Below are 27584 nucleotides of genomic sequence, written 5' to 3'. Positions count from 1 at the left end.
TAAAATAAAAATTTAAGTTTGGAAGTTTGACCGGGGAGTTGAGTTTTTTCATATTGGGGTTGGAATCCGATTCTGGAAATTTGAATAGGTTCGTTATGTCATTTATGACTTGTGTGCAAAATTTGAGGTCAATCGGACTTGATTTGATAGGTTTCGGCATCGAATATAGAAGTTAAAAGTTCTTAAGTTCCTTAAGCTTGAATTGTGGTATGATTCGTGGTTTTAGCATTGTTTGATGTGATTTGAGGTTTCGACTAAGTTCGTATGATGTTTTAGGACTTGTTGGTGTATTTGGTTGACGTCCCGGGAGCCTCGGGTGAGTTTCAGATGGTTAACGGATCGAAACTTAGACTTAAACAGTTGATGAAATTTTTCTGATGCCTGTATCTGGTTTCCTTCATTGCGTTCGCGAGAGGAGTCTCGCGTTCGCGAAGAGGAAATTTGGACTGGCCCATTTTGTGCTACGCGATCGGGGGCACGCCTGGACAGAAACTTTATGTTCTGAAAATGGGACTTCGTCTCATTTTCTATTTTTTGACAAATTGGAGCTCGGGAAGAGGCGATTTTTGAGAGATTGTCAAGGAAAACATTGGGATTCGAAGCTTTCAGACATGAATTCGCCAGGCAAAGGTGTATTGGAATCTTGAAATTGGTTGCAAAGCGAGGTAAGTGTCGTGGTTAACCTTGACCTGAGGGAATAAAATCCGTGAATTATTGTTATGTGAAATTCATGTGAACGATGTATAGGCGAGGTGACGAGTGTCTATACGTCGTCAAATTAATTGTTTGCATAATTATTTGAAAAATCATAAACCATTTTAAATCATGAATTAATTATTATATTAATTATTTCTCTCATATTCCTTGTTCAATATTATGCCTTGAATCTATGCTATAATTGCTACATGCTTATTTGATTTATGTGACTTAATCGCTACTTGACATTTAGCATACTAATTATTAAATTTCCTATTTCCTCTTTAATTCATACAATTAATTGCTACTTGTCATCACTTATTTCTAAATAAATCATAATTATTGTATGCTTGTCTTATAATTTTATATTAATTGTTGCATTTATTGGTGTAATTTCTTTTATAAGAATTGGTAAATTATATTATTGGAGGAGCGGGTTGTACGTCACAACAAAAATGAAAGTGAATATATTGGAGGAGCGGGTTGCACGCAGCAACAAAATTGATTGAAAAGATATATTGAGGATCGGGTTGCACGCCGCAATAGGATTAAATAAAAATGAATATATTGTGGGATCGGGTTGCATGTCACAACAGAATTGAATATGAATATATTGTGAGATTGGGTTGCACACCGCAACGGAAACTGATTGAAATAATAATTGGTTATCACTGTAGAGTTGGCTTCAACTGTTGAAATGAGTTACCTGCTTTATTTCTATTACTGTTGTTATTATTATTATTATTATTGCGTATAAGTTAATATAAGTGACCCGCCTTAGCCTCGTCACTACTTCGTCGAGGTTAGGCTCTGCACTTACTGGGTATATGGGGTCGGTTGTACTCATACTACGCTCTGCACTTCTTGTGCAGATACCGGAGTTGGTCCTAGCGGCGTACAATAGATTTGCTCGGATTCAGCTATTCGCAGGAGACTTGAGGTATAGCTGCATGACGTTCGCAGTTCTGAAGTCCCCTTCCACTTTATCGTAGTTGTGTGTTTCTTTTCAGACAGCTTCATTTTTATTCAGACCTTTATTTGTATTATTCTAGTAGCTCGTGCCCTTGTGACACCGGTTCTGGAATGGTATTTAGATATCGCTATTATTATGGATTATTCTCTTTATTTCAGACTTTATTTTTCGCATATGTTTCTTTGTTATTAATTAATTTGTTTTTTTAAAATGGCTAATATTATTCTAACGTTGGCTTGCCTAACAAGTGAAATGTTAGGCGCCATCACGGTATCGAAGGTAGGAATTTTGGGTCGTGACAGTTGGTATCAGAGCACTAGGTTACTTAGGTCTCACGAGTCACGAGCAAGCTTAGTAGAGTCTGAAGGATCGATACAGAGACGTCTGTACTTAACCTCTCGAGGCTACGGAGTTTAGGAATAATTTCACTTCTATTCTACTACATTGTGCGATTTTATTCTATCATCGATGATTGAACCATTCTACTCTTATTCTCTCGAAGATGGTGGGAAGACATAATTCATCTACTGACGGATAGGGACCAGAGCCCACGGTGGCAACTATGACCAGGGGTAGAGGTAGAGGTCGAGGTCGTGACAGAGGCAGAGGTAGAGCTCAGTCTAGAGCTCGAGAAGCAGCATCTGTTGTATAACCTCATGTGGATTTGGGAGCGGAGGTTCCAGATCATACTATACCTGTTGGACCAGTTCAGGCCCCAGAAAGATTCATAGCTACTCCAGTGCTTCAAGACGCTCTAGTCCGTTTGGTTAGCCTTATGGAGGGCGTGGCATAGAATGGTATGTTTTCAGTGGCACCACCCATCTCGCAGGCTGGGGGAGGAGCACAGACTCCCACTACTCCCGCTCCGGAGCAGATGGCTCCCCAGTATCAGGCTCCAGCAGTCTTGCCTTTTGGGGTAGTTCAGCCAGTTGTTACAGCACAAGCCGGTGATAGGCCTGCTTTGTTTTCTGAGGCTTTGTTGAGGTTGGACAAGTTTACCAAGCTATTTCCAATCTATTTCAGTGGTACCCCTTCTGAGGACCCACATGATTTTCTTGACCGCTGCTATGAAGTATTGCAGAACATGGGAATAATCGAAAGCAATGGGGTTGATTTTTCTATGTTTCAGGTGACTGGATCTGCCGAGAGGTGGTGGAAAGATTATGTATTTACCAAACCAGTTGGTTCACCCGCACTTACCTGGGAGAAGTTCTCGCAGCTATTCCTGGAGAACTTCCTTCCTATCACACTGAGGGAGAATTACCGCAAGCAGTTTGAGCATCTCCAGCAGGGAAATATGTCAGTCACTCAGTATAAGACCAGTTTTGTGGATCTAACCCATCATGCTCTTCTTCTTCTTCTTCTTCCTACCGATAGAGAGAGGGTGAGGAGGTTCATTGATGGACTCGTTCAACCTATCAAGCTACAGATGGCCAAGGAGACCAGGAGTAGGATTTCTTTTCAGATGACGGCTAATGTCGCCGGGCGGATCGAGATGGTTCTTTAACAGGAGAGAGGGCCAGTGTCAGATAAGAGGCCCCGTCATTCCGGTAATTTCAGAGGCGCCTCATTCGGAGGAAGGAGTACTTATGGTAGGGGTCATCCTTCTAGGCCATTTTATTCAGCACTTCAGGAATCTCATGGTGCTTCAGGGAGTCATGGTCCTATTATGCCTTACTTTGGGCAACCAACATTTAGTGCACATCCAGCTCCTATCAGTGCACCACCACTCCAGAGTCACTATAGCGGCTATCCGTCCCGTTCGGGTCAGCTTCAGCTTCAGCAGCCATGACAACAGGATTGGTGTTATGAGTGTGGGAACATTGGTCACATCAGGAGGCATTGCCCTAGGTTGTTGAGCAACAGATCTCAGCATAATTCTCGTGCCATCATACCGGCATGCTCCACCGCCCGCCCGACCAGTTAGGGGCAGGGGTCAGACTGTTAGAGGTAGAGGTCAGACTGTTAGAGGTGGAGGCCAACGAGCTATGGACTATCCAGAGATGTAGTTCAGACTAGTAGGGCCTAGTCCTGATTTTATGCTTTTCCAGCTAGACCTGAGGCCGAGTCATCCGATGTCGTGATCACAAATATTGTTCCAGTTTGCCATAGAGATGCTTCAATTTTATTTGTTCCAGGATCTACTTACTCCTATGTGTCCTCATACTTCGCTTCATATATGGTTGTGCCTCGTAATTTTCTGAGTACTTCTGTGTGCGTTTCCACATCGGTGGGAGATTCTATCACTGTAGATCATGTCTATCGTTCGTGCGTTGTTTCTATTGGGAGTCTTGAGACTAGCGTGGATCTTTTACTTCTTGGTGTGGCAGATTTTGATGTTATCTTGGGAATGGATTGGTTGTCACCTTATCATGCTGTATTGGCATGTCACGCCAAGACGGTGACCTTAGTCATGCGAGGGTTACCTCAAATAAAGTGGAAAGGGACTCTTGGCCATTCGACCAGCAAAGTTATCTCTTACGTGAAAGCTCGGTTGTAACGACCCGACTTGTCGTTCTAATAATTAGCATCTTGTTCAGCGACTTAAGGTCACGAGCAACTTTGTGATGTGTATTAAAATTTGCGTGTGTGGTCGAGTTTGGTTTCGGATGATTCGGGATTAAATTGAAAGAACAATTCTTATTTAAGAAGCTTAAAAGAAAAAAGTTGACCGGAGAGTTGAATTTTGAGCAAACGACTCCGAAATAGAATTTTGATGATTCCAACAGATCCGTATGGTGATTTTGGACTTAGGAGCATATCCGAAAAATTATTTGGAAGTCCGTAGTTAAATTAGGCTTGAAATGGCTAAAATAAAAATTTAAGTTTGAAAGTTTGACCGGGGAGTTGACTTTTTGATATCGAGGCCGGAATCCGATTCTGAAAATTTGAATAGCTCCGTTATGTTATTTATGACTTGTGTGCAAAATTTGAGGTCAATCAGACTTGATTTGATAGGTTTCGGCATTGATCGTAGAAGTTGGAATTTACTTAGTTTTAATAGGCTTGAATTGGAGTGTGATTCGTGTTTTTGATGTTGTTTGATGTGATTTGAGGGTCCGACTAAGTTCGTTTTGTGTTATAGGACTTGTTGGTACATTCGGATGGGGTCCCGAGTGGCTCGAATGAGTTTCGAGGTGAGTTTTGAGCGAGTCCGGGCATTTTGGCACTCTAATGTTGTTCTGGAACTTTTAGAAGTGCGGGGGCACATTTTTGAGTGTTGAGGCAAGGGAAAAAGTGCGGACCGCACAATTCTTCCCGCGGCCGCACAATGCTTTCCGCGACCGCACAATTTTGCTCGCAGCCGCACTCCAGGGGAGTTCTGCAGGTTCGGTGTTCTGACTTCGGAGGCTTATATCTTTTATTCTACAAGGAATTTGGAGATGATTTAAAAACGAAAATTGTAGCCCTTTGAATCTAGTTTCCAGAAAGGTAAACCAATCATTATTTGGACATTTGTAGAGAATTTTATGGTCAATATACATAAGCCTAGTAGTGCAGAGCTGCAAAAGTGCGGCCGCACAATTTTGAGTGCGACCCCCGCATACAGGATGTGCGACCGCACAAATAAATGTGCGGTCAGCACAATGGGGTCAGATTTTGTACTATATAAATGAGAGTTTCATCTCATTTTTTATTTTTTGGACTTTGGGAGCTCGGTTTGTGGCGATGTTTCGTGGGATTTTCAAGAAAATCATCGGGGTAAGTGATTCTAACTCGGATTTGGTTAATATACATGAATATATCATTGTTTTTATCAATTAATTAGTATTTTGATATGGAAATTTGGTAAAAATTGTAGAAATTTTATAAAAATAAAAATATAAGATTTGGAGGATGATTTGTTATAGGAATTTGGTAAATTTGGCATGGTTGAACTCGTATTGGAATTGGTGTTCGGATTTCGTGAAAATTCTGTTGGGTTCCGAGAGGCGGGCTTGCGTTAACTTTGGTTGACTTTTTAGAATGAAATTTTAAGTCGACGTTTTATTATCCGAAATTGTTTCTGATGAATTTTAATGAAGTTATACAATTAATTTTGATAGATTTGAGCTGTCCGGAGGTCAATTCAAGTAAGAAGGCAATTTTGGAATATCGGCATAACTTCAAAAAGGTAAGTATCTTGCCTAACCTTGAGTGGGGGAATTACCCTTTAGGCATCGAGTCTTATGTTCCATTTGTGAAATGTGAAAAGCCGTGTACGCGAGGTGACGAGTACGTACTCGGGCTTATATGTACAAAATTGATTGGGTTAAAGTCTTAGGCATATTGTGTAGTAAATTAGATAATTGTTGGCATTTATTAAATCATCTATTTTCCATGCCTCAATTCGCGTTTGTTGAATTTGTTTTTATATGACAATTTGAAGTGTTTATTGCTTGTATATTTAGGTGAATTCTGTGAGTTTGGTGATTTGATATTTCCTGGAAATAATTATATTATGGATTTTTCATCTGCGAATAATTAATAAAATAAGTTTAAACTGATGCGTTATATAATTATCAAAAATTTGGATTAATGAAGGCGTTACCCTATACTGAGTATTTTCTATCTATGTTGTTGTTTTGAGATTTTATACACATTGTGTGGAGCCTTGGGCTATTTGTTCTGAAATTAATTGATTTTGTTATATCTTTAGAATTGGTTGTGACCATTGGGTAAATTGTGATATGAATTGATTTTGTTATGTTGCCGTGATAATATTCCGTGTAAATTATTGTGTTATTTGAGTTATTATTTGGAGGATATAAGGGTGGCATTTCACTGTTGATATTATGTGGGTATAAGGGTGGCATTTCACTGTTATTATGTGTGTTGGGATATTGTCTGAGCGGAGCGATAAGGGTGGCTATAGGAGCGATAAGGGTGACTATAGGAGCGATAAGGGTGGCTATTAATATTGTCAGGGCGAAGGGATAAGGGAGGCTATTATAGGAGTGATAAAGGTGGCTATAGGAGAGTTAAGAGTGGCTATTGTCATGGATGATATGTGATGATGTGGGGTTATTGCGTTGTTAATTTTCATGTGATGTTGTGATTTTTCTTATGTTCATTTTTATACCTTGTGCAATTTGTCTTGTTATTGATAAATTTATAATAGTCTGATCTATGTTGAAATTGGGAGCCTGTGGTTATTGCCAGGCGGATTATGCAATGAAATGTGGGCACGAGGTGTCGTGAGTAAATAATGATGATATTGGCATGTGAACTGTCCGTGCAGTTGTGATATGAAATGTGGGCACAAGGTGCCGTGAGTATATAATGATGATATTGGCAAGTAAATTTTCCGTGCAGTTGTGATATAAAATGTGGGAACGAGGTGCCGTGGTTAAATGATGATGATATTTGGCACGCGAGTTGTCCGTGTGGTTGTGGTAGAGAAATTGGCACGAGGTGCCGTGAAAATATAAAAGTGGGTTGAGACCCTTATTTTATGATTTTGAAATGTTGTGTAAAAGGGTGACTTTTATTCGAAAGAGATTTAGTTGAAAGAATTTTATTTGAAAAATATTTATTTGAAGGAATTATACTTGAAAGAGATTTGAAAGAGATTTATTTGAAAGTATTATATCCTGAAGATTTCTATTTGAAAAGTATATAGGCGAAAGATTTATATTGGAAGGACTTGATTAATTGGTTGTACTTGTATTCATTATTTATTGCGTATTATTTATGGTGTTCTTGTTGCCCTGCTGTGTATATCACTGGTTGATTATTGTTGCCATCATTGTTATTTGTTTCCTATTATTTTTGTATACTATATTGCACAGGTTATTAGACTAGTGAGTGTCTCGACTGTACCTCATCACTAATCCACTGAGGTTAGTCTTAATACTTACTAGGTACCGACCGTGATGTACTCATACTACACTTCTGCACATTTTTGTATAGAGCTAGGTATTGGAGTTATCGGATTCGAATAGAGTTAAAGTGTTATCGCAAAGAATAAAGGTAGAGTTGTTTGGTCGTCACAGTCTCTTGAAGTCTTTCTATTTTATTGTACTGTTAATTATTAATCAAACAGTATTGAGTATTCAATCCTTGAGATCATTTCATGTATTCAGTTAGAGTTCGTGACTCAGTATTACCAGTCTTGGGAGGTTGTTATATTTGTAATTATTTCTGTTGTTGGTTTATATTAAAAAAATGGCTTGAATTGTTATTATAATCGCTTACCTGATCTTAGAGACTAAGTGCCATCACGATGCCTGTGGCGGGATTTTTGGTCATGACATCGGTGTATGGTCGAGAAGGGGTATCTAGCTAATTTGGCTTATATTCGCGATCCTAGTGCGGTTGTTACTTCTATGGATTTAGTCCCAATTGTTCTTGAATTTATAGAGGTATTTCCTGCAGATTTGCCGGGGATGCCACCCGAACGGGATATTGACTTTTGTATTGATTTGGCTCCGGGCACTCAGTCTATTTCTATTCCACCATACCGTATGGCCCCGCCGGTGTCACGCCCCAAAAGCGAGGAGCGCGACCGGCGCTCAACCGAGTGAACCCGACCGAGCAATCTTGTTAGATTTTATTCTACCCAAACTCATCCATGAATAGAGATAATACATATTATCATTAATTATGTGAAGATGTGTTCATGTCTACAATACCAATTCATTTCCAATAGTTTCATCATTTTTAAAGTCTCAAATGGACAAGTAATACGTCCACAACATAACATAGTTTTTTCTTTCCCCAGCACCAATACACAACCCACATTATGTCTACAAAGCCTCTATAGATAAAGAAGAGTACAATGATAATGCCAGTAACATGGCCCCGACTATACCTCAAACAGAATACACAAAGTACAAAAGATTCATGACCCCGGAATGAAGTGGGGCTCACCAAGTCAGCTGGGAAGAAGGTGCACTGCTATCACTGACCAATATCTCTCTTCGTGGAACCACCTGCATCCATTGAAAGATGTAGCGCCCCCGGCAAAAGGTACGTTAGTACTGTCGAATAACACTAGTATGTATAACTAAACACCCTCTCAATAGAATGACAAATAATACAAATAAGATTATCATAAAATCAATGAAAGCCTTAATCAACATCAAACCTCAATTTAGGATCAAGACAGTGTTCAAATTAATTTCCATATCTCACATTGGGAGATTTTTAGTATCGATATACCATTGTCCACAATACCATTATTCACAATACCGGTACCACCATACTCTTAGCACGGAATCCGATCACGATCCGATCGGCTAGGCCATCTCATTAGAGACATCAACCACAATTTCTCTCAATATTAATACTGCCGTCTTTAACACGGAGTCCGATCACGACCCGATCGGTTAGGCTATCCATTAGGGACATCAACCACAATTACCATTTCAATTATAATTTCTAGCACAATCACCACCATGTGTGCGGCATGGTGTCCGATCATGACCCGATCGACTAGGCCGTCTTTTTTGAGACGTCAACCTTTTTATATCAATCATCGCATTTCATAATACTTTCACATCTTTTCATTTCATTGGCACTGGTGGCCATAATTATAAGATCATTCTTGGCACGTTGGCCATATTCAGTATTTCATGCTCACATTATCAATTTCAAATATCATCCTCATCATCAACAATAAACACAATTCAAGTCAAAGTGTGTAGTACACATGTGAGCAATTTAGAGTCTAATGCACATAGAGATATTTCACAAAATTTGGCATAATAGCCTTCATTTGAACTTGACTTAAAGTCGAAACATTATTAATGCACAGACCATATTTTAAAACATCCTCAATTGGTAACATAACATGAATAGAGCATTTGGGATGCTTGTTGAACATATATCTTTCAACCCAATCTTACTCGGAATAGCCAATTTCATAATGAATCACCCGGGACTTACATAAATTACATGAATATCGTGCGATTCAATTCTAAGAGAAGAGTTTATCCAACATACCTCACTTGAGCTTCCTTACACTCTAAATGTTCTGGAATTCTTAGCAACTTCAATCTATTTAAGAAATATAACAAATTGAACCAAATTAGGAAGATGGTCGTGGTTCTAGCTCATTTGAGCATTTTATCAAACACTAGATGTGCATTAAGGTTTCAAGGTCCTTTCATGGAGGATTCCATCATCCCACAACCCAACCTTTACCATTTTTATCTCAACAATCTTTCTACACCCTTTGATAACACATGCATGTAAAATAACCAACCCTCTTGCCCAGAAATTATCTTGCTTATTATCCATTTCTACAAAAAAATTCAAAATTGAGGGTTAGGGTGTAGAATCGTACCTCTAGGATGAAGACCTAGTGAGTTTCTCTTCTCAATCTTCCATAACTTAGGCAAGAATTGAAGAACAATTATTGGAGAACACCTTCTCACTCTAGGGCACCCTCACTCACTCTAAAATGTCAGATAAAAGCTCAAAAATGACCCAAAGAGTGTATTTAACGAAATAGGGTCGGGTTTTAAAAACCCAAAATGGAGCTCCGGAATAGGTTCTGCGGTCGCATAATTGGTTACAAAATAGCCAAAAGAACTGCCTGTGTATGCAGTCACTATGCAGTGTGTATAACTGTTATGCGGTCGCATAATGGACCGCATAACAGTTATGCGGTCGCATAGTCGACCGCATAACTGCTTCCAGAATAGCCCTCACCTACTCACTTTTGCGTCCATTATACGGCCCGCTGAGTGATTATGCGGTCGCATAATGGACTGCATAAATGCACATTTCCAGCAAACAATTTCCTTTACTTTCCCGTGCATTGTTCAACCCAAAAAGTCCAAGCCGCGGCGAGCTAGAATTTCTATGATCCTCAAACATGTAAGCCTAGTCCGGCACCATGAAACATTATTTTCTTTGCAAATTTTACCAGGCCTTACACTTTAGTACTTCAAAATTTTCCGGGGTGTTACATTCTCCCCCGCTTAGGATCATTCGTCCTCGAATGAGGGTAAAAATCCATCGTTAGCATCTTATGCAACTCAGTTTGTTTCATACCACTTTCGAGCAGCCCCAAATTTGACTAACTCCCAAAATTTCAAAAATATTTCGCCAGAGTTTCCCTTGTAAATAGGCCTATCCACCTGTCAGAGGGCCCCAGAAACACATCCTAACAATATATACGTATTCCAATAACGTAACATAATGCAAAACAACACCAAATGTGATTTCATAAGCAATATATATCTAGAAAGGAACACCCTTAATGCCAATTGTTCACATGATACAAAATTCATAAAAAGTAAGTCTTATAATTCTTTCCTAGAGCACAACTTTAAATACATGGTCATTCAAAAAAAATAAGGATACCTTTTCTTAAGACATTTCTCCCCCGGTCCCCCAAGTAGCCTCTTCAACCTGTTGGTTTTGCCACAACACTTTGACGGAGGCAATTTCTTTATTTCTCAATTTTCGGACTTGCCGATCAATAATAGAAACCACAATCTCTTCATAAGTCAATTTCTCATTTACCTCAATGGTCTCAACCGGAACAATGAGTGTCGGATCTCCAACTACTTTCTTCAACATAGACACATGAAATACCGGGTGTACTAATGACATCTCAGGTGGTAGCTCAACCTTGTACGCCACCTCACCAATCCTCTGAATGATTTTGTACGGTCCAATATACCTCGAACTCAATTTCTCTTTCTTACTAAATCGCATTACCCCTTTCATGGGGGGAAACTTTCATGAATACCCAATCATCTTCTTTAAACTTCAAATCCCTACGACAAACATCCGAATAGGATTTCTGACAACTCTGAGCAGTCTTCAACCTCTCCTTAATGATTTTAACTTCTTCCATGGCCTGAGTCATGAGGTCTGGCCCTATCAACTCTGCTTCCCCAATTTCGAACCACCCAATGGGAGATCTACATCTCCTACCATATAAAGCCTCGAACGGAGCCATATGAATGCTAGCATGATAGCTATTGTTGTAGGCAAATTCTACGAGTGGTAAATGATCATCCCAACTACCTTTGAAGTCTAGAACGCAAGCACACAACATATCCTCAAGCGTCTGAATAGTCCGCTCTGCTTGCCCGTCAGTCTGTGGGTGAAAGGATGTACTAAGATTCACCTGAGTACCCAAACCTTGCTGAAAATTCTTCCAAATAATTAGCAGTGAATTGTGCCCCCGATCCGAAATGATAGAAATTGGGGTGCCATGCAACTTGACTATTTCTTTGATATACAACTGAGCATACTGCTCCGCTGTGTCGATAGACTTAACCGGCAAAAAGTGTGATGACTTCGTGAGCCGATCCACAATCACCCAAATTGAGTCAAACTTGCGCGAAGTGCCCGGTAATCCTACCACAAAGTCCATATTAATCATTTCCCACATTAACATTGGAATTTCTATGTTTTGAGCCAACCCACCAGGCCTTTGGTCTTCGGCCTTCAGTTGCTGACAATTCAGACATCTTGCCAGAAAGTCCGCCACATTCCTCTTCATATCATTCCACCAATAGACTTCCTTAAGATCATGATACATTTTTGTTGAACCTAGATGCACGGAATACCTAGAAGTGTGAGCTTCATTCATAATTCTTCCCCGGAGACCATCCATATTTGGAACACAGAGTCGTCCTTGGTACCTTAGTGTACCATCATTCATGCTAAGAGAAAAGGCCATGGTCTTATGTTTATGAATCCTATCTTTTAATTTCACCAACAATGGATCGTTATATTGCTTCTCTTTGACTTCCACAACAAGCGATGATTCAGCCCTATTTTGCATAATTACCCCTCCTTCACTAGAGTCCGCAAGTCGAACTCCTAAACTAGCCAATCGGTGAACTTCTTTGCCCAATGGCCTTTGATATGCCTCCAAGTGTGCTAAGCTACCCATAGATTTTTGGCTAAGAGCATCGGACACAACATTAGCCTTCTCCGGATGGTATAAAATATCAATGTCATAATCCTTGAGTAATTCAAGCCATCTTCTCTGCCTCAGATTTAATTCCTTCTGTTTGAAAATATATTGAAGGCTCTTATGGTCTGTGAATATATCCACATGGACCCCATATAAATAATGATGCCAAATGTTCAATGCAAATATCACCGCCGCAAGTTCTAAATCATGTGTTGGATAGTTCTTTTCATGATTCTTTAGTTGCCTAGACGCATAAGCTATCACCTTCCTATGTTGCATTAGTACACATCCAAGCCCGATTCTTAAAGCATCACAATATACCACAAATCCATCTATACCCTCTGGTAGAGTCAACACCGGTGCCACAGTCAATCTTGCTTTCAATTCCTGGAAACTCTTTTCACAAGCATCTGACCATTGGAACTTAATTGCCTTCTGCGTCAATTTAGTCAATGGAGAGGCAAGAGTAGAAAACCCCTCCACAAACTTTCTGTAATATCCATCTAAGCCTAAGAAACTACGAATCTCTGTTGGAGTTGTAGGCCTCGGCCAATTCTTCACAGTTGAAATTTTCTGAGGATCAACCTTAATTCCCTCACTGAAACTACATGACCCAAGAATATGACTGATTCAAGCCAAAATTCACACTTTGAAAAATTTGCATATAACTGGTGCTGATGTAGGGTTTGCAGAACTACCCTGAGATGGTCAGCATGGTCCTCCTGACTTTGTGAATATACAAAAATATCGTCAATGAACACTATCACAAAGGAGTCGAGGAATGGCTTAAATGATTCATAAGATCCATGAAGGTTGCTGGAGCATTTGTTAGCCCAAAAGACATTACTAGAAACTCAAAATGCCCATACCGGGTTCTAAAAGCTATTTCGAAATATCCCGCTCCCTGATCTTCAATTGGTGATACCCGGATCGTAAATCGATTTTGGAGAAGTACCTGGCACCTTACAATTGATCAAACAAGTCATCTATCCTTGGCAGTGGGTACTTATTTTTGATTGTTACCTTATTAAGTTGCCGATAGTCAATACACATTCTCAGTGACCCATATTTCTTTCTCACAAAAAGGATCGGTGCGCTCAAAGGCGACACACTTGGCCGGATAAAACCCTTTTCTAACACATCTCTCAATTGTTCCTTTAGCTCCTTCAGTTCTGCCGGTGCCATTCTGTAGGGTGGAATAGATATAGGATGCGTGTCTGGCATCACATCAATCCCAAAATCAATCTCCCTGTCTGGTGGGATCCCAGGGAGTTCATCCGGAAAGACTCCCGGTAATTCATTCACAATAGGCACAGACTCAAGTGTAGGTGCCTTAGCATCAGTGTCCGTAACCCGGACCAAATGGTAAATACATCCCTTGTTGATCATTTTTGTGGCCTTTAGGTAAGAAATAAACCTATCTTTGTCACTACATCGTCACCCTTCCACTCAATAACTAGCTTATTTGTAAATTCGAACCTAACAGTTCTGGTTCGGCAATCAAGCTTGGCAAAACAAGAATAAAGCCAATCCTACCCCATTATCACATCAAAATTGACCATTCTCAATTCAATAAGATCAGTCACGGTGTCCCGACCACGCAACGTAACAACACAATCCCTATAAACCCGTATGGCTAAAATAGACTCACCAACCAGAGTAGATACAGAGAACGGCTCATAAAGCTGTTCTGGTTCTATCCCAAATTCCATAGCAACATAAGGTGTAACATATGACAAAGTGGAACCGGGATCAATAAGAGCATATACTTCATGAGATTGGACAGTCAATATACTTGTGACAACATCTGGAGAAGCCTCTGAATTTTGACGACCCCTCAAAGCATAGAAATGGTCGGATCCTCCCGAACTTTGTGCTCCACTCATAGCTGCACCACGCCCTGCGGGTGTTGGAGTGCCTCGAGCTGGAGGAGGTGCTGTGGATGTACTAGCTGCAGAATTGGCTTACTGTGCCATGCCCCTGCTCGCACCCTGGCGGGACGAACGACAATCCCTCTAAATGTGACCCCTCAATCCGCATCTGTAGCATATGGGTAAGTCCATGTAGCATATTCCTAGGTGCATCTTTCAACACCTAGGGCATGGGGGCTTCCTCTGCTGCTGGAATCTACCACCATGACGACCCTACTGATTGGTCCCATGTTGCCCTGACTGGGCCTGAAACGGCTCCACTGTTGCTGCTGACTAGGCCCTGATGGCGGGGCACTAGCCGAAGACTGAGCAAAGGACTATGATGGCCCTGACGCACCTCCTCTGAATGTTGACTTTCCACCACCTGAAGAACCACCAATGTTGCCCATAGACCAGGCCTTATTACTACCCTCTCGCTCCATTCTTTTCCTTAATTTGCGGGTCTTGGTGGCTTGAGCGAATGCCACCATCTTTCCATAGTTCATATCAGAATTCAAGGCTGATGTAGCGTCCTCATTAATTAACAAGGGACTAAGGCCCTGCACAAATCGGCAAACTCTAGCCTCCATAGTAGGCAGCATGTAAATAGCATATTTAGACAGGTACGCGAATCTCATATGGTAATCCCACACACTCAGGCTACCTGGCCTCAAGTTCTCAAACTCAGCAGCACGGGCTGCCTTAGTCTCGGCAGGCAAGAAATGATCAATGAAGGCATCAGCAAACTCACCCCACCTTGCTGGAGGGCTCCCTTCTTCACGGGTCTCCTCCCATAGTTCAAACCAAGAATATGCCACCTCTTTCAGGCAGTAAGAGGCTAATTCCACTGCCTCTGTTTCAGTAGCACGCATAACTCTAAGAGTCTTATGCATCTCATCAATGAAATCATCGGGCTCTTCCTCTGGGTTAGTACCCGTGAACACTGGAGGATCCAACTGGAGAAACCTGTTCACCTTGGAACGAGTAGAATCCCCTGGCTGACTGGAAAAAGTGGGTACAACATTTGACCTCTAGGTCTGGGAAGTCACTATTTGAGCCAACATCTGTATGGCTCCCCTAAGATCAATATCAGAAACACCAGAATCAGAAGCTGGAATTGGAGATGGAACTGGTATATCAGTTAGAGGAACTGTTGCACCTTCAGTAAGTGTAGGGACAAGTGCGGTCTGATCAGTTATAGTAGAGTCAGGCAGTGTAGTAACTGGACGAATATTCTCACTCCTCGTGTACTCACCCGCATCATCAATTACACGATCAACTGTCACTCCTGGGGTAACATTGGCTCTTTGGCCAGTTCTTGCCTTCTTCTTAGGCACCATGTACTGAAAATTAGAGCAACTCAGGAGTTAAAGGAGGAACAATCTTACAACAAGCTTTATCGCATGATCAAGAACATGAAAGAAGGGTATTATTCATAAATGCCCATGTAGCATCCTAACTATAGATGTGGTCGACAACATACCGAGAATAAGGACTCTACTAGACATGGCACCGAGACATCCTACGACACTTTAAAACCTGGCCCTGATACCAAGTTTGTCACACCCCAAAACCGAGGAGTGCGACCGACGCTCAACCGAGTGAACCCGACCGAGCAAGACTGTTAGATTTCATTCTACCCAAACTCATCCATGAATAAAGATAATACATATTATCATTAATTAGATGAAAATGTGTTCATGTCTACAATACCAATTCATTTCCAATAGTTTTATTATTTTTAAAGTCTCAAATGGACAAGTAATACGTCCACAACATACATAGTTTTTTCTTTCCCTAGCACCAATACACAACCCACATTATGTCTACGAAGCCTCTATAGATAAAGAAGAGTACAATGATAATGCCGGTAACATGGCCCCGACTATACCTCAAACAGAATACACAAAGTACAAAAGATTCATGACCCCGGAATGAAGTGGGGCTCACCAAGTCAGCTGGGAAGAAGGTGCACTGCTATCACTGACCAATATCTCTCTCCGTGGAACCACCTGCATCCATTGAAAGATGTAGCGCCCCCGGCAAAAGGTACGTTAGTACTGTCGAATAACTCTAGTATGTATAACTAAACACCCTCTCAATAGAATGACAAATAATACAAATAAGATTATCATAAAATCAATGAAAGCCTTAATCAACATCAAACCTCAATTTAGGATCAAGACAGTGTTCAAATTAATTTCCATATCTCACATTGGGAGATTTTTAGTATCGATATACCATTGTCCACAATACTATTATTCACAATACCGGTACCACCGTACTCTTAGCACGGAGTCCGATCACGACCCGATCGTCTAGGCCATCTCATTAGAGACATCAACCACAATTTCTCTCAATATCAATACCGCCGTCTTTAACACGGAGTCCGATCACGGCCCGATCGGCTAGGCTATCCATTAGGGACATCAACCACAATTACTATTTCAATTATAATTTCCAGCACAATCACCACCATGTGTGCGATATGGTGTCCGATCACAACCCGATCGGCTAGACCGTCTTATTTGAGACATCAACCTTTTTATATCAATCATCGCATTTCATAATACTTTCACATCTTTTCATTTCATTGGCACTAGTGGCCATAATTATAAGATCATTCATGGCACGTTGGCCATATTCAGTATTTCATGGTCACATTATCAATTTCAAATATCATCCTCATCATCAACAATAAACACAATTCAACTCAAAGTGTGTAGTACACATGTGAGCAATTTAGAGTCTAATGCACATAGAGATATTTCACAAAATTTGGCATAATAGCCTTCATTTGAACTTGACTTAAAGTTGAAACATTATTAATGCAAAGACGATATTTTAACACATCATCAATTGGTAACATAACATGAATAGAGCATTTGGGATGCTTGTTGAACATATATCTTTCAACCCAATCTTACTCGGAATAGCCAATTTCATAATGAATCACCCGGGACTTACATAATTTACATGAATATCGTGCGATTCAATTCTAAGAGAAGAGTTTATCCAACATACCTCACTTGAGCTTCCTTACACTCTAAATATTCCGGAATTCTTAGCAACTTCAATCTATTTTAGAAATATAACAAATTGAACCAAAATTAGGAAGATGATCGTGGTTCTATCTCATTTGAGCATTTTATCAAACACTAGATGTGCATTAAGGTTTCAAGGTCCTTTCATGGAGGATTCCATCATCCCACAACCCAACCTTTACCATTTTTAGCTCAACAATCTTTCTACACCCTTTGATAACACATGCATATAAAATAACCAACCCTCTTGCCCAAAAATTATCTTGCTTATTATCCATTTCTACAAAAAAATTCGAAATTGAGGGTTAGGGTGTAGAATCTTACCTCTAGGATGAAGACCTAGTGAGTTTCCCTTCTCAATCTTCTATAACTTAGGCAAGAATTGAAGAACAATTATTGAAGAATACCTTCTCACTCTAGGGCACCCTCACTCACTCTAAAATGTCAGATAAAAGCTCAAAAATGACCCAAAGAGTGCATTTAACGAAATAGGGTCGGGTTTTAAAAACTCAAAAATGGAGCTCCGGAATAGGTTCTGCGGTCGCATATGCGACCGCATATCAGTCGCATAATTGGTTACAAAATATCCAAAAGAACTGCCTGTATATGCAGTCACTATGTGGTCCGCATAACTGTCATGCGGTCGCAAAATGCACCGCATAATAGTTATGCGGTCGCATAGTCGACCGCATAGCTGCTTCCAGAATATCCCTCACCTGCTCACTTCTGCTGCCATTATGCGGCCCGCAGAGTGATTATGCGGTCGCATAATTGACCGCATAAATGCACATTTCCGGCAAAAATATTCCTTTACTTTCCCGTGAATTGTTCAACCCAAAAAGTCCAAGCCGCGGCGAGCTAGAATTTCTATAATCCTCAAACATGTAAGCCTAGTCCGGCACCATGAAACATTATTTTCTTCACAAATTTTACTAGGTCTTACACTTAAATACTTCAAAATATTTTAGGGTGTTACAGCCGGAGTTGAAAGAACTGAAGGAGCAGTTAAAAGACTTGCTTGATCAGGGATTCATTAGACCCAGTGTCTCACTCTGGGGTGCACCAGTGTTGTTTGTAAAGAAAAAAGATGGTTCAATGTGAATGTGTATAGATTATCGGCAGTTGAACAAGGCTACTATCAAGAACAAGTATCCATTGCCAAGAATTGATGACTTATTCAATCAGTTTCAGGGTGCCAAGGTATTTTTGAAGATTGACTTGAGGTCTGGCTATCATCCGTTAAAGATTAGGGCATCTGATATCACTAACATAGCTTTTCAGACTAGGTATGGGCATTATGAATTTCTAATGATGTCATTTGGGCTGACAAATGCCCCAGCAACATTTATAGATTTTGATGAACCGGGTATTCAAACCCTATTTGGATTCTTTTGTGGTTCTATTCATTGATGATATCTTGATTTATTCCATCAGTCGGGAGGAGAATGAGCAACATCTTTGAATTGTGCTTCAAACCTTGAAGAATAATCAGTTATATGCCAAATTTTCAAAATATTAATTTTGGTTAGACTCAATTGCCTTTTTGGGGCATGTTGTATCGGCAGAAGGCATAAAAGTGCATCCTAAAAAGATTGAGGCAGTTCAGAATTGGCCTAGACCTATGTCAGCTACAGAAAATCGGAGTTTCCTGGGTCGGCAAGTTATTATCGCCAGTTTGTGGAGGGATTTTCATCTATAGCATCTCCATTGACCAAATTGACCTAGAAGGGTGCTCCATTCAGATGGTCAGACGAGTGTGAGTTGAGCTTTCAGAAGCTCAATACTGCTTTGACTACGATGCCAGTATTGGTATTACCCATAGGTACAGGATCATACACGGTGTATTGTGAGGCATCTCGTATTGGACTTGGTGCAGTATTAATGCAAGATGACAGAGCGATTGCTTGTGCGTCACGACAGTTGAAAGTTCACGAGAAAAATTATCTTGTTCATGACTTAGAATTGGCATCCATTGTTCATACGCTAAAGATTTAGAGACACTACCTTTACGACGTGTCATGTGAGGTATTCACAGATCATCGTAGTCTACAATATCTATTTAAACAAAAAGATCTCAATTTGAGGCAGAGAAGATGGTTGGAACTGTTGAAAGACTATGATATCACCATTTAGTATTACCCCGGAAAGGCCAATGTGGTGGCCGATGCTTTGAGTAGAAAGGCTGTGAGTATGGGCAGCCTTACGTATATTCCGGTTGGTGAGAGGTCGTTAGTTGCAGATGTTCAAACTTTGGCCAATCAATTTGTGAGGTTAGATGTTTTAGAGCCCAGTCGGGTTCTAGTTTGCATAGTCACTCGGTCTTCTTTATATGAGCGTATCAGAGAGCGATAGTATGACGATCCTCATTTGCTTGTCCTTAAGGACATGGTTTGGCACGGTGGTGCCAAGCAGGTTGTTGTGGGGGGAAGATGGAGTTCTGCGGATGCAAGGTCGTATTTGTGTTCCTAATGTGGATGGGCTTCGTGAATTAATTCTTGAAGAGGCCCACAGTTCACTGTAATCAATTCACCCGGATACCGCCAAAATGTATCAAGATTTGCGACAACATTATTAGTGGAGGAGAATGAAAAAGGATATAGTTGCATATGTAGCTCGGTGTCTAAATTGTCAGCAAGTCAAGTACGAGCATCAGAGACCTAGTGGTTTGCTTCAGAAGTTAGAAATTCCTGAGTGGAAGTGGGAGCATATCACTATGGATTTTGTTGTTAGATTCCCGCGGACTCAGAGGAAGTTCGATGCAGTATCGGTCATTGTGGACAGGTTGACCAAGTCAGTACATTTCATTCCAGTAGAAGTTACCTATTCTTCAAAGCGGTTAGCGGAGATTTATATCCATGAGATTGTCTGCATTCATGGTGTGCCCGTGTCTATCATTTCTGATCGAGGTACACAGTTCACCTTGAACTTCTGGAGGGCTGTACAGTGTGAGTTAGGCACGCGGGTTGAGTTGAGTACAACATTTCATCCATAGATGGACGGACATTCAGAGAGCACTATTCAGATATTGGAAGATACGCTTCGCGCTTGTGTTGTATACTTTGGAGGTTCTTGGGATCAGTTATTGCCACTTGTGGAGTTTGCCTATAATAACAACTACTATTCGAGCATTCAGATGGCTCCATATGAAGCATTATACGGGAGGTGATGTCGTTCACCAGTTGGCTAGTTTGAACCGGTAGAGGTCAAGATTATTTAGGATCGACTTCACACAACTTAGTCTAGGCAAAAGAGTTATGCCGATCGTAAAGTTTGTGACATTGCATTCATGGCATGAGAAAGAGTATTGCTCTAGGTTTTACCTATGAAAGGTGTAATGAGATTCGGAAAGAAGGGTAAGTTGAGCCCTAGGTATATCAGATCCTTTGAAAGTCTTGAAAGGGTGGGTGAAGTAGCCTATAGGCTTGCACTACCACCTAGTTTATCAGAAGTTCATCCGGTGTTCCATGTGTCTATGCTCCGGAAATATCATGGTGATTCGTTCCATGTATTAGATTTTACCTCAGTCCAATTGGACAAAGATTTGACTTATGAAGAGGAGCCGGTAGCTATTCTAGCCTAGCAGGTCCGACAGTTGAGGTCTAAGAGTTATCCTTCAGTTCGGGTGCAATGCGGAGGTCAGCCGGTAGAAGCATCTACCTGGGAGTCAGAGTCGGACATGCGGAGTAGATATCCACACCTTTTACCAGCTCAGGTAATTTTCTAATTCTGTTCGAGGACGAACATTTGTTTTAGAAGTGGAGAATATGATGACCCAATATGTCATCTTTAATTTTAAATATAATTTTGGTATTCTAAAACCTCAAATAACATCATTCAACTTTCCTCGACTTGCGTGCACTATCCGTAAATTTTCCAGAAAGTTTTTATGTCAAAAATGGATTAAAATGTGAAATAGAGCTTCAAAACTTATTTGAGTTGACTTTGGTCAATATTTTGAGCAAACAGAACTGGATCAGTATTTTGATAATTCCAATAGCTCAGTATGGTGATTTTGGACTTAGGGGTGTGTCCAAAAAATTATTTGGAGGTCCGTAGTTAAAATTAGGCTTGAAATGGCTAAAAGAGAAATTTAAGTTTGAAAGTTTGACCGGGGAGTTGCCTTTTTGATATCGGAGTTGGAATTCGATTCTGTAAATTTGAATAGGTCCGTTATGTTATTTATGACTTGTGTGCAAACTTTGAGGTCAATCGGGCTTGATTTGATAGGTTTCGGCATCGAATATAGAAGTTAAAAGTTCTTAAGCTTGAATTATGGTATGATTCATTGTTTTAGCGTTGTTTGATATGATTTGAGGTTTTGACTAAGTTCGTATGATGTTTTAGGACTTGTTGGTGTATTTGGTTGACGTCCCAAGGGCCTTGAGTGAGTTTCGGATGGTTAACGGATCAAAATTTGGACTTAAACAGATGCTGGAGTTTTTCTGATGCCTATATATGGTTTCCTTCATCGCGTTCGCAAGAGGAGTCTCGCATTCACGAAGAGGAAATTTGGAAGGGCCCATTTTGTGCTACGCGACCGGGGGCACGCCTGGACAAAAACTTTAGGTTTTGAAAATAGGACTTCGTTACATTTTCCATTTTTTGATAAATTGGAGCTCGGGAAGAGGCGATTTTCGAGAGATTTTCAAGAAAAATATTGGGATTTGAAGCTTTCGGACACGAATTCACCAGGCAAAGGTGTATTAGAATCTTGAAATTGGTTGGGAAGCGAGTTAAGTGTCGTGGTTAACCTTGACCTGAGGAAATAGAACCCGTGAATTATTGTTATGTGAAATTCATGTGAACGACGTATAGGCGAGGTGACGAGTGTCTACACGTCGTCAAATTAATTATTTGCATAATTATTTGAAAAATCATAAACCATTTTAAATCATGAATTAATTATTATATTAATTATTTCTCTCATATTCCTTGTTCAATATTATGCCTTGAATCCATGCTATAATTGTTACATGCTTATTTGATTTATGTGACTTAATCGCTACTTGACATTTAGCATACTAATTATTAAATTACTTATTTTCTCTTTAATTCACACAATTAATTGCTACTTGTCATCACTTATTTCTAAATAAATCATAATTATTGTATGCTTGTTGTCTTATAATTTTATATTAATTATTGTATTTATTGGTGTAATTTCTTTTATAAGAATTGGTAAATTATATTATTGGAGGAGCGGGTTGCACGTCGCAACAGAAATGAAAGTGAATATATTGGAGGAGCGGGTTGCACGCCGAAACAGAATTGATTGAAAAGATATATTGAGGATCAGGTTGCACGCCGCAATAAGATTAAATGAAAATGAATATATTGTGGGATCGGGTTGCGCGTCGCAACAGAATTGAATATGAATATATTTTGGGATTGGGTTTCACGCCACAACGAAAACTGATTGAAATAATAATTGATTATCATTGTCGAGTTGGGTTCAACTGTTGAAATGAGTTACATGCTTTATTTCTATTATTGTTGTTATTATTATTATTGCGTACAGGTTAATGTAAGTGACCTGCCTTAGCCTCGTCACTACTTCGTCGAGGTTAGGCTCGGCACTTACTGGGTAAATGGGGTCGGTTGTACTCATACTATACTCTGCACTTCTTGTGCAGATACCGGAGTTGGTCCTAGTGGCATATAATAGATTTGTTCTGATTCAACTATTTGCAGGAGACTTGAGGTATAGCTGCATGGCGTTTGCAGTTCTGAAGTCCCCTTCCACTTTATCGTAGCTGTGTATTTGTTTTCAGACAACTTCATTTTTATTCACACCTTTATTTGTATTATTCTAGTAGCTCGTGTACTTGTGACACCGGTTCTAGAATGGTATTTAGACATCGCTATTATTATGGATTATTCACTTTATTTCAGACTTTATTTCTGCATTTATTTCTTTGTTATTAATTAATCAAAAATTATTTAAAAATAGCTAATATTATTCTAACGTTGGCTTGCCTAGCAAGTGAAATGTTAGGCGTCATCACGATCCCGAAGGTGAGAATTTCGGGTCGTGACACAGACTCTCTCTCCTTCCCCTCCTCTCAAAAACGTTTTTGTATCTTCAACTGCATATGAACTTTATCAAGAAAGTATGTACTAGCAGCATACCTAGAAAGATCTGAGAGATTAAGAACGATGTCTCCAATTCTCTCAATACTACATTCCGTTAGAACATTTACTTAATGGTTAGCTTCTAAAAAGCAACGCTGAATAACACAAATAACACTATGTATGAGCTGCTTCTTCTCCAAAATTACATCATAAAGACGTCATGCTAAATTTGTAATTCCTCTAAGGATATTAATCACTACTATAAAGTCACATTCAACAACAACAACAAAAAAAACTGTTGATAGCTCTGAGCAATACACCACGCAATGCATCTTTGGCTTCAGCCAAGTTGCTGCTACCTCTACTAATAGGTTGTTGCAAAAGCAAAAATCAGAACTCCAGCTATCAGGGCTTCCGTAGTGTCACTACCATATGTATTGATTTTACCGAAAGGGCCAAATATACCCCTCTACTTTCAAAAATGGTCTAAGAATATCCCTCGTTATACTATTGAGTTATCTATACCCCTGCAGTCATACTTTGGGTTCAAATATACACCTCATTTAAACGGAGGGACATGTGCCATCGTCCTATTGATCAATTCAAAATATCTCCTAATTAATTAAAAAGACCCATTACCCATACCCGAAAAATAATTTTCTAAAGCAATTTTATTTTTGGTAAAAACCGAAAAAAACTAAAAACAAATTTTACTAAAAACTGAAAAAAACGAAAATATTATTTTTCAAGTTTTTACAAAAAAACTGCTTTAAAGAACTGAAAAATATTTTCTAAAATAATATTTTTGTAAAAACTGAAAAAAAAGCAGAAAAATAATTTTCTAAAGCAATTAAAAACTGGAAAAAACTTAAATATTTTTAACTAAAAACTGAAAAAAAGAAGAAAATATTTGTTTTTTTAGTTTTTACAAAAATATTATTTTAGAAAATATTTTCAGCTTTTTTTAAAGCAGTTTTTTTTGTAAAAATTAGAAAAAAAAATATTTTCATTTTTTCAGTTTTTAGTAGTTTTTTCCAGATTTTACAAAAAAAATTGCTTTAGAAAATTGATTTTCAGCTTCTTTTTTTTTCAGTTTTTACAAAAACATTGTTTTAGAAAATATTTTTCAATATTTTCTAAAACAGTTTTTTTATAAAAACTGAAAAAAAAACTATTTTCGTTTTTTGCAATTTTTAGTAAAAATAATTTCAGTTTTTCCATTTTTTATAAAAAAAATTGCTTTAAAAAATATTTTTCGGATATGGGTAATGAGTCTTTTTAATTAATTAGGAGATATTTAGAATTGACCAACAGGACGATGACACGTGTCCCTCCGTTTAAATGAGGGGTATATTTGAACCCAAAATATGACTGCAAAGGTATAGATAACCCAATAGTATAACGAGAGGTATTATTAGACTATTTTTAAAAGTAAATAGGTATATTTGGCCCTTTGTCGCTGATTTTAACCCATATAGTCAAAAGTCTCTCCCACCTAACAATAATACAATTGGTTTTCGGAGATAAAGATAAACTTGGGAGGAAATACCTGCCAATGCCATGACCACTTAGTGGTAGAGTGGTTCTTCAGAATCTGATGGTGTACCTTGACCCTGGAAATTTGAGAATTGCCATATCTTGCCGCATTTTCATATCTCCCAACAAATGATTATGGGAGTAATTCTCACCAGCTCCTTGTGACTCACCAACAAGTTGTGAGTGTGAACATCATTTATTGGCTTAACTGACCACCACTTTGAAATCATAACCATTATAGAACCACCTTTCCATTTAACTCCCAAAAGGAATTTGACATGTTATTAACAACTATAATATAAAGAATTAACCTAAATCTCCAACCATTCATTTTCTTAAACAAAAAATACTAGATGAATATATAATATTATATATAATTTATGTATAATATGTGTAGAATTATGTATAACCCGTATATAAACTATGTATAGCAGGGTAAGTAAACAATGAATCCAGATCCCTAAAATATTTTAGCTACACGAATTTATTATGTTAAAAATCACTTTTAGCCCGCGATAAAAACTATTTATATTCGATAGTCGTAAAAGTGTGTAAAATTTGTATATTTTTTGTATATAACATACATAAATATATACAAAAATTTATATTTTTACGGCTATTATTTTGTGAGCGATACAATATCATTTTCTTAATTTATTAAAAAAGTAAAAATACCAAGCTTGGGCTTGAATTTTTTTTAAGGCCTAAATGTTATCGAATTAATTGGTCGTTAATACGTTATTGTCAACAATGTATTCGAATTTTGTGTACATTTTATGGTCGTATCCGATCAAATTAACACAAAAAAATGACGAGGAAATAGTCTAGTACGACTATACTCGAGTGAAATACTACTGTCAACATATTTGGAAATAGATATTTTAAAAAATAAAAAAATAAAAAACAATAACAACAACACAGTGAAATTCCATTAGTGGGGTCTGGGGAGGGTAGTGTGTACGCAGACCTTACCCCTACCCCGAAGAGGTAGAGAGACTGCTTCCGAAAGACCCTCGGTTCAAGAGGACAAAAAGACAAAAAGACAAAAGGAGACAATATCAGTATCACCACAGAAATCATAGGAAAAATAGGAACAACATGAAATCCAGAAGAAAGATGCAAAGCAAAAGCAATAGCTAGTAAATAGGCCCGGCACTAAAAAGCGAAATAGTAAAATACGACATTGCCACTAGCTAGCTTAGACAAAAACCCTACCAGACTAGTCTCACAACCATACGAAGTAAGGCAAGACTCAACTACCGCCTACCCTACAACCCTAATACTCGACCTATCAAGTGTCATGTCCTATCTATATCTATATATCCACATCTTCCTATCAAGTGCCATGTCCTATCTATATCTATATATCCACATCTTCCTATCAAGTGCCATGCCTTCGAAAATCTGAAGTCTCGCCATGTCCTGCTTGATCACCTCAATACTTCTTCGGCCGCCCTCTACCTCTTCTCATGTCCTCCACAACCAGCCGCTCACACCTCCTTACCGGGGAATCTGGGCTCCTCCTCTGTACATGGCCGAACATATACAATCTATATTGACAAAACATAGTTCAATGGAAAAATACATTTACAATCTATATATGTATGTATGTGTTTATATATATATATATATATATATATATATATATATATATTATAAAAGTGGGAATAACAAAAGTTAAAAGTTGGATTACTAAAATACCCTTTTAAATAATTTAAATACCCTACTTGTGACGACCCGACCGGTCGTCTTGAGAATTATAGCCCTGATCCCCTATTAATTGCTTCCTTCATATCTGTTTCTGCTATTGTGACTTGCTGGGAAGTTTCGTTTTAGTTTTTGGAGTATTTTGGGACACTTAGTCCCTAAACGAGAGCTTAATCCTTAGAATTTGGACCGCAATCGGAACTGTATGAAGACGACTCCAGAATGGAGTTTCATCAATTCCGTTAGCTCCATTAGGTGATTTTGGACTTAGGGACATATTCAGATTGTGTTTTGGAAGTCTGTAGCTCATATAAGTTTGAAGTGGCGAAAGTCAAAATTTTGGAGATTTTGACCGGTAGTAGAATTTTTGATATCGGGGTCGGGTTCTAATTTCGAAAGTTGGAGTAGGTCCATAAGGTTGAATACGACTTGTGCACAATATTTGGGATCAATCGGAAGTGGTTTAGTTGGTTTCAGCATCGGTTGTCGAATTTGGAAGTTTCAAGTTCTTTAAGTTTGAATCGGAGGATAATAACTGATTTTAGCATTGTTTGATGTGGTTTGAGGACTCGACTAAGTCCGTATGGTATTTTAGGACTGGTTGGTATATTTGGTTGAGGTCCCAGGGGCCTCGGGTGTGTTTCGAATACTTAACGGATTTAGTTTGGGACTTATGTAATTGCTGCAACTGCTGAAGCTGCTACACCTGGTGTAATCGCACCTGCGCACTTTGGGCCGCAGGTGCTGCGCCGCAGAAGCATCCATGGAGCCGCAGAAGT

At 39.1% G+C, this 27584-nt stretch overlaps 1 protein-coding gene across 1 annotated transcript; it reads left to right on the top strand.

The window, feature by feature from the left end:
• The first annotated feature begins 2543 nt into the window (after positions 1-2543).
• Positions 2544-3176, top strand: LOC138903374 (uncharacterized). The gene has a single exon (XM_070191346.1). It carries the CDS (start codon positions 2544-2546, stop codon positions 3174-3176), a length of 633 nt encoding a protein of 210 aa, XP_070047447.1.
• The last annotated feature ends 24408 nt before the right edge of the window (positions 3177-27584 follow it).

The sequence above is a fragment of the Nicotiana tomentosiformis genome, chromosome 12 (genome assembly GCF_000390325.3).
Source record: "Nicotiana tomentosiformis chromosome 12, ASM39032v3, whole genome shotgun sequence".
NCBI lineage: Eukaryota > Viridiplantae > Streptophyta > Magnoliopsida > Solanales > Solanaceae > Nicotiana > Nicotiana tomentosiformis.
The sequence above is the reverse complement of the archived record's forward strand: the minus strand, read 5'-3'. Positions and strand labels throughout refer to the sequence as shown.

Coding starts and splice junctions, on each gene's coding strand:
- LOC138903374 (XM_070191346.1), top strand. CDS start 2,544: ATGGCTCCCCAGTATCAGGCTCCAGCAGTCTTGCCTTTTGGGGTAGTT.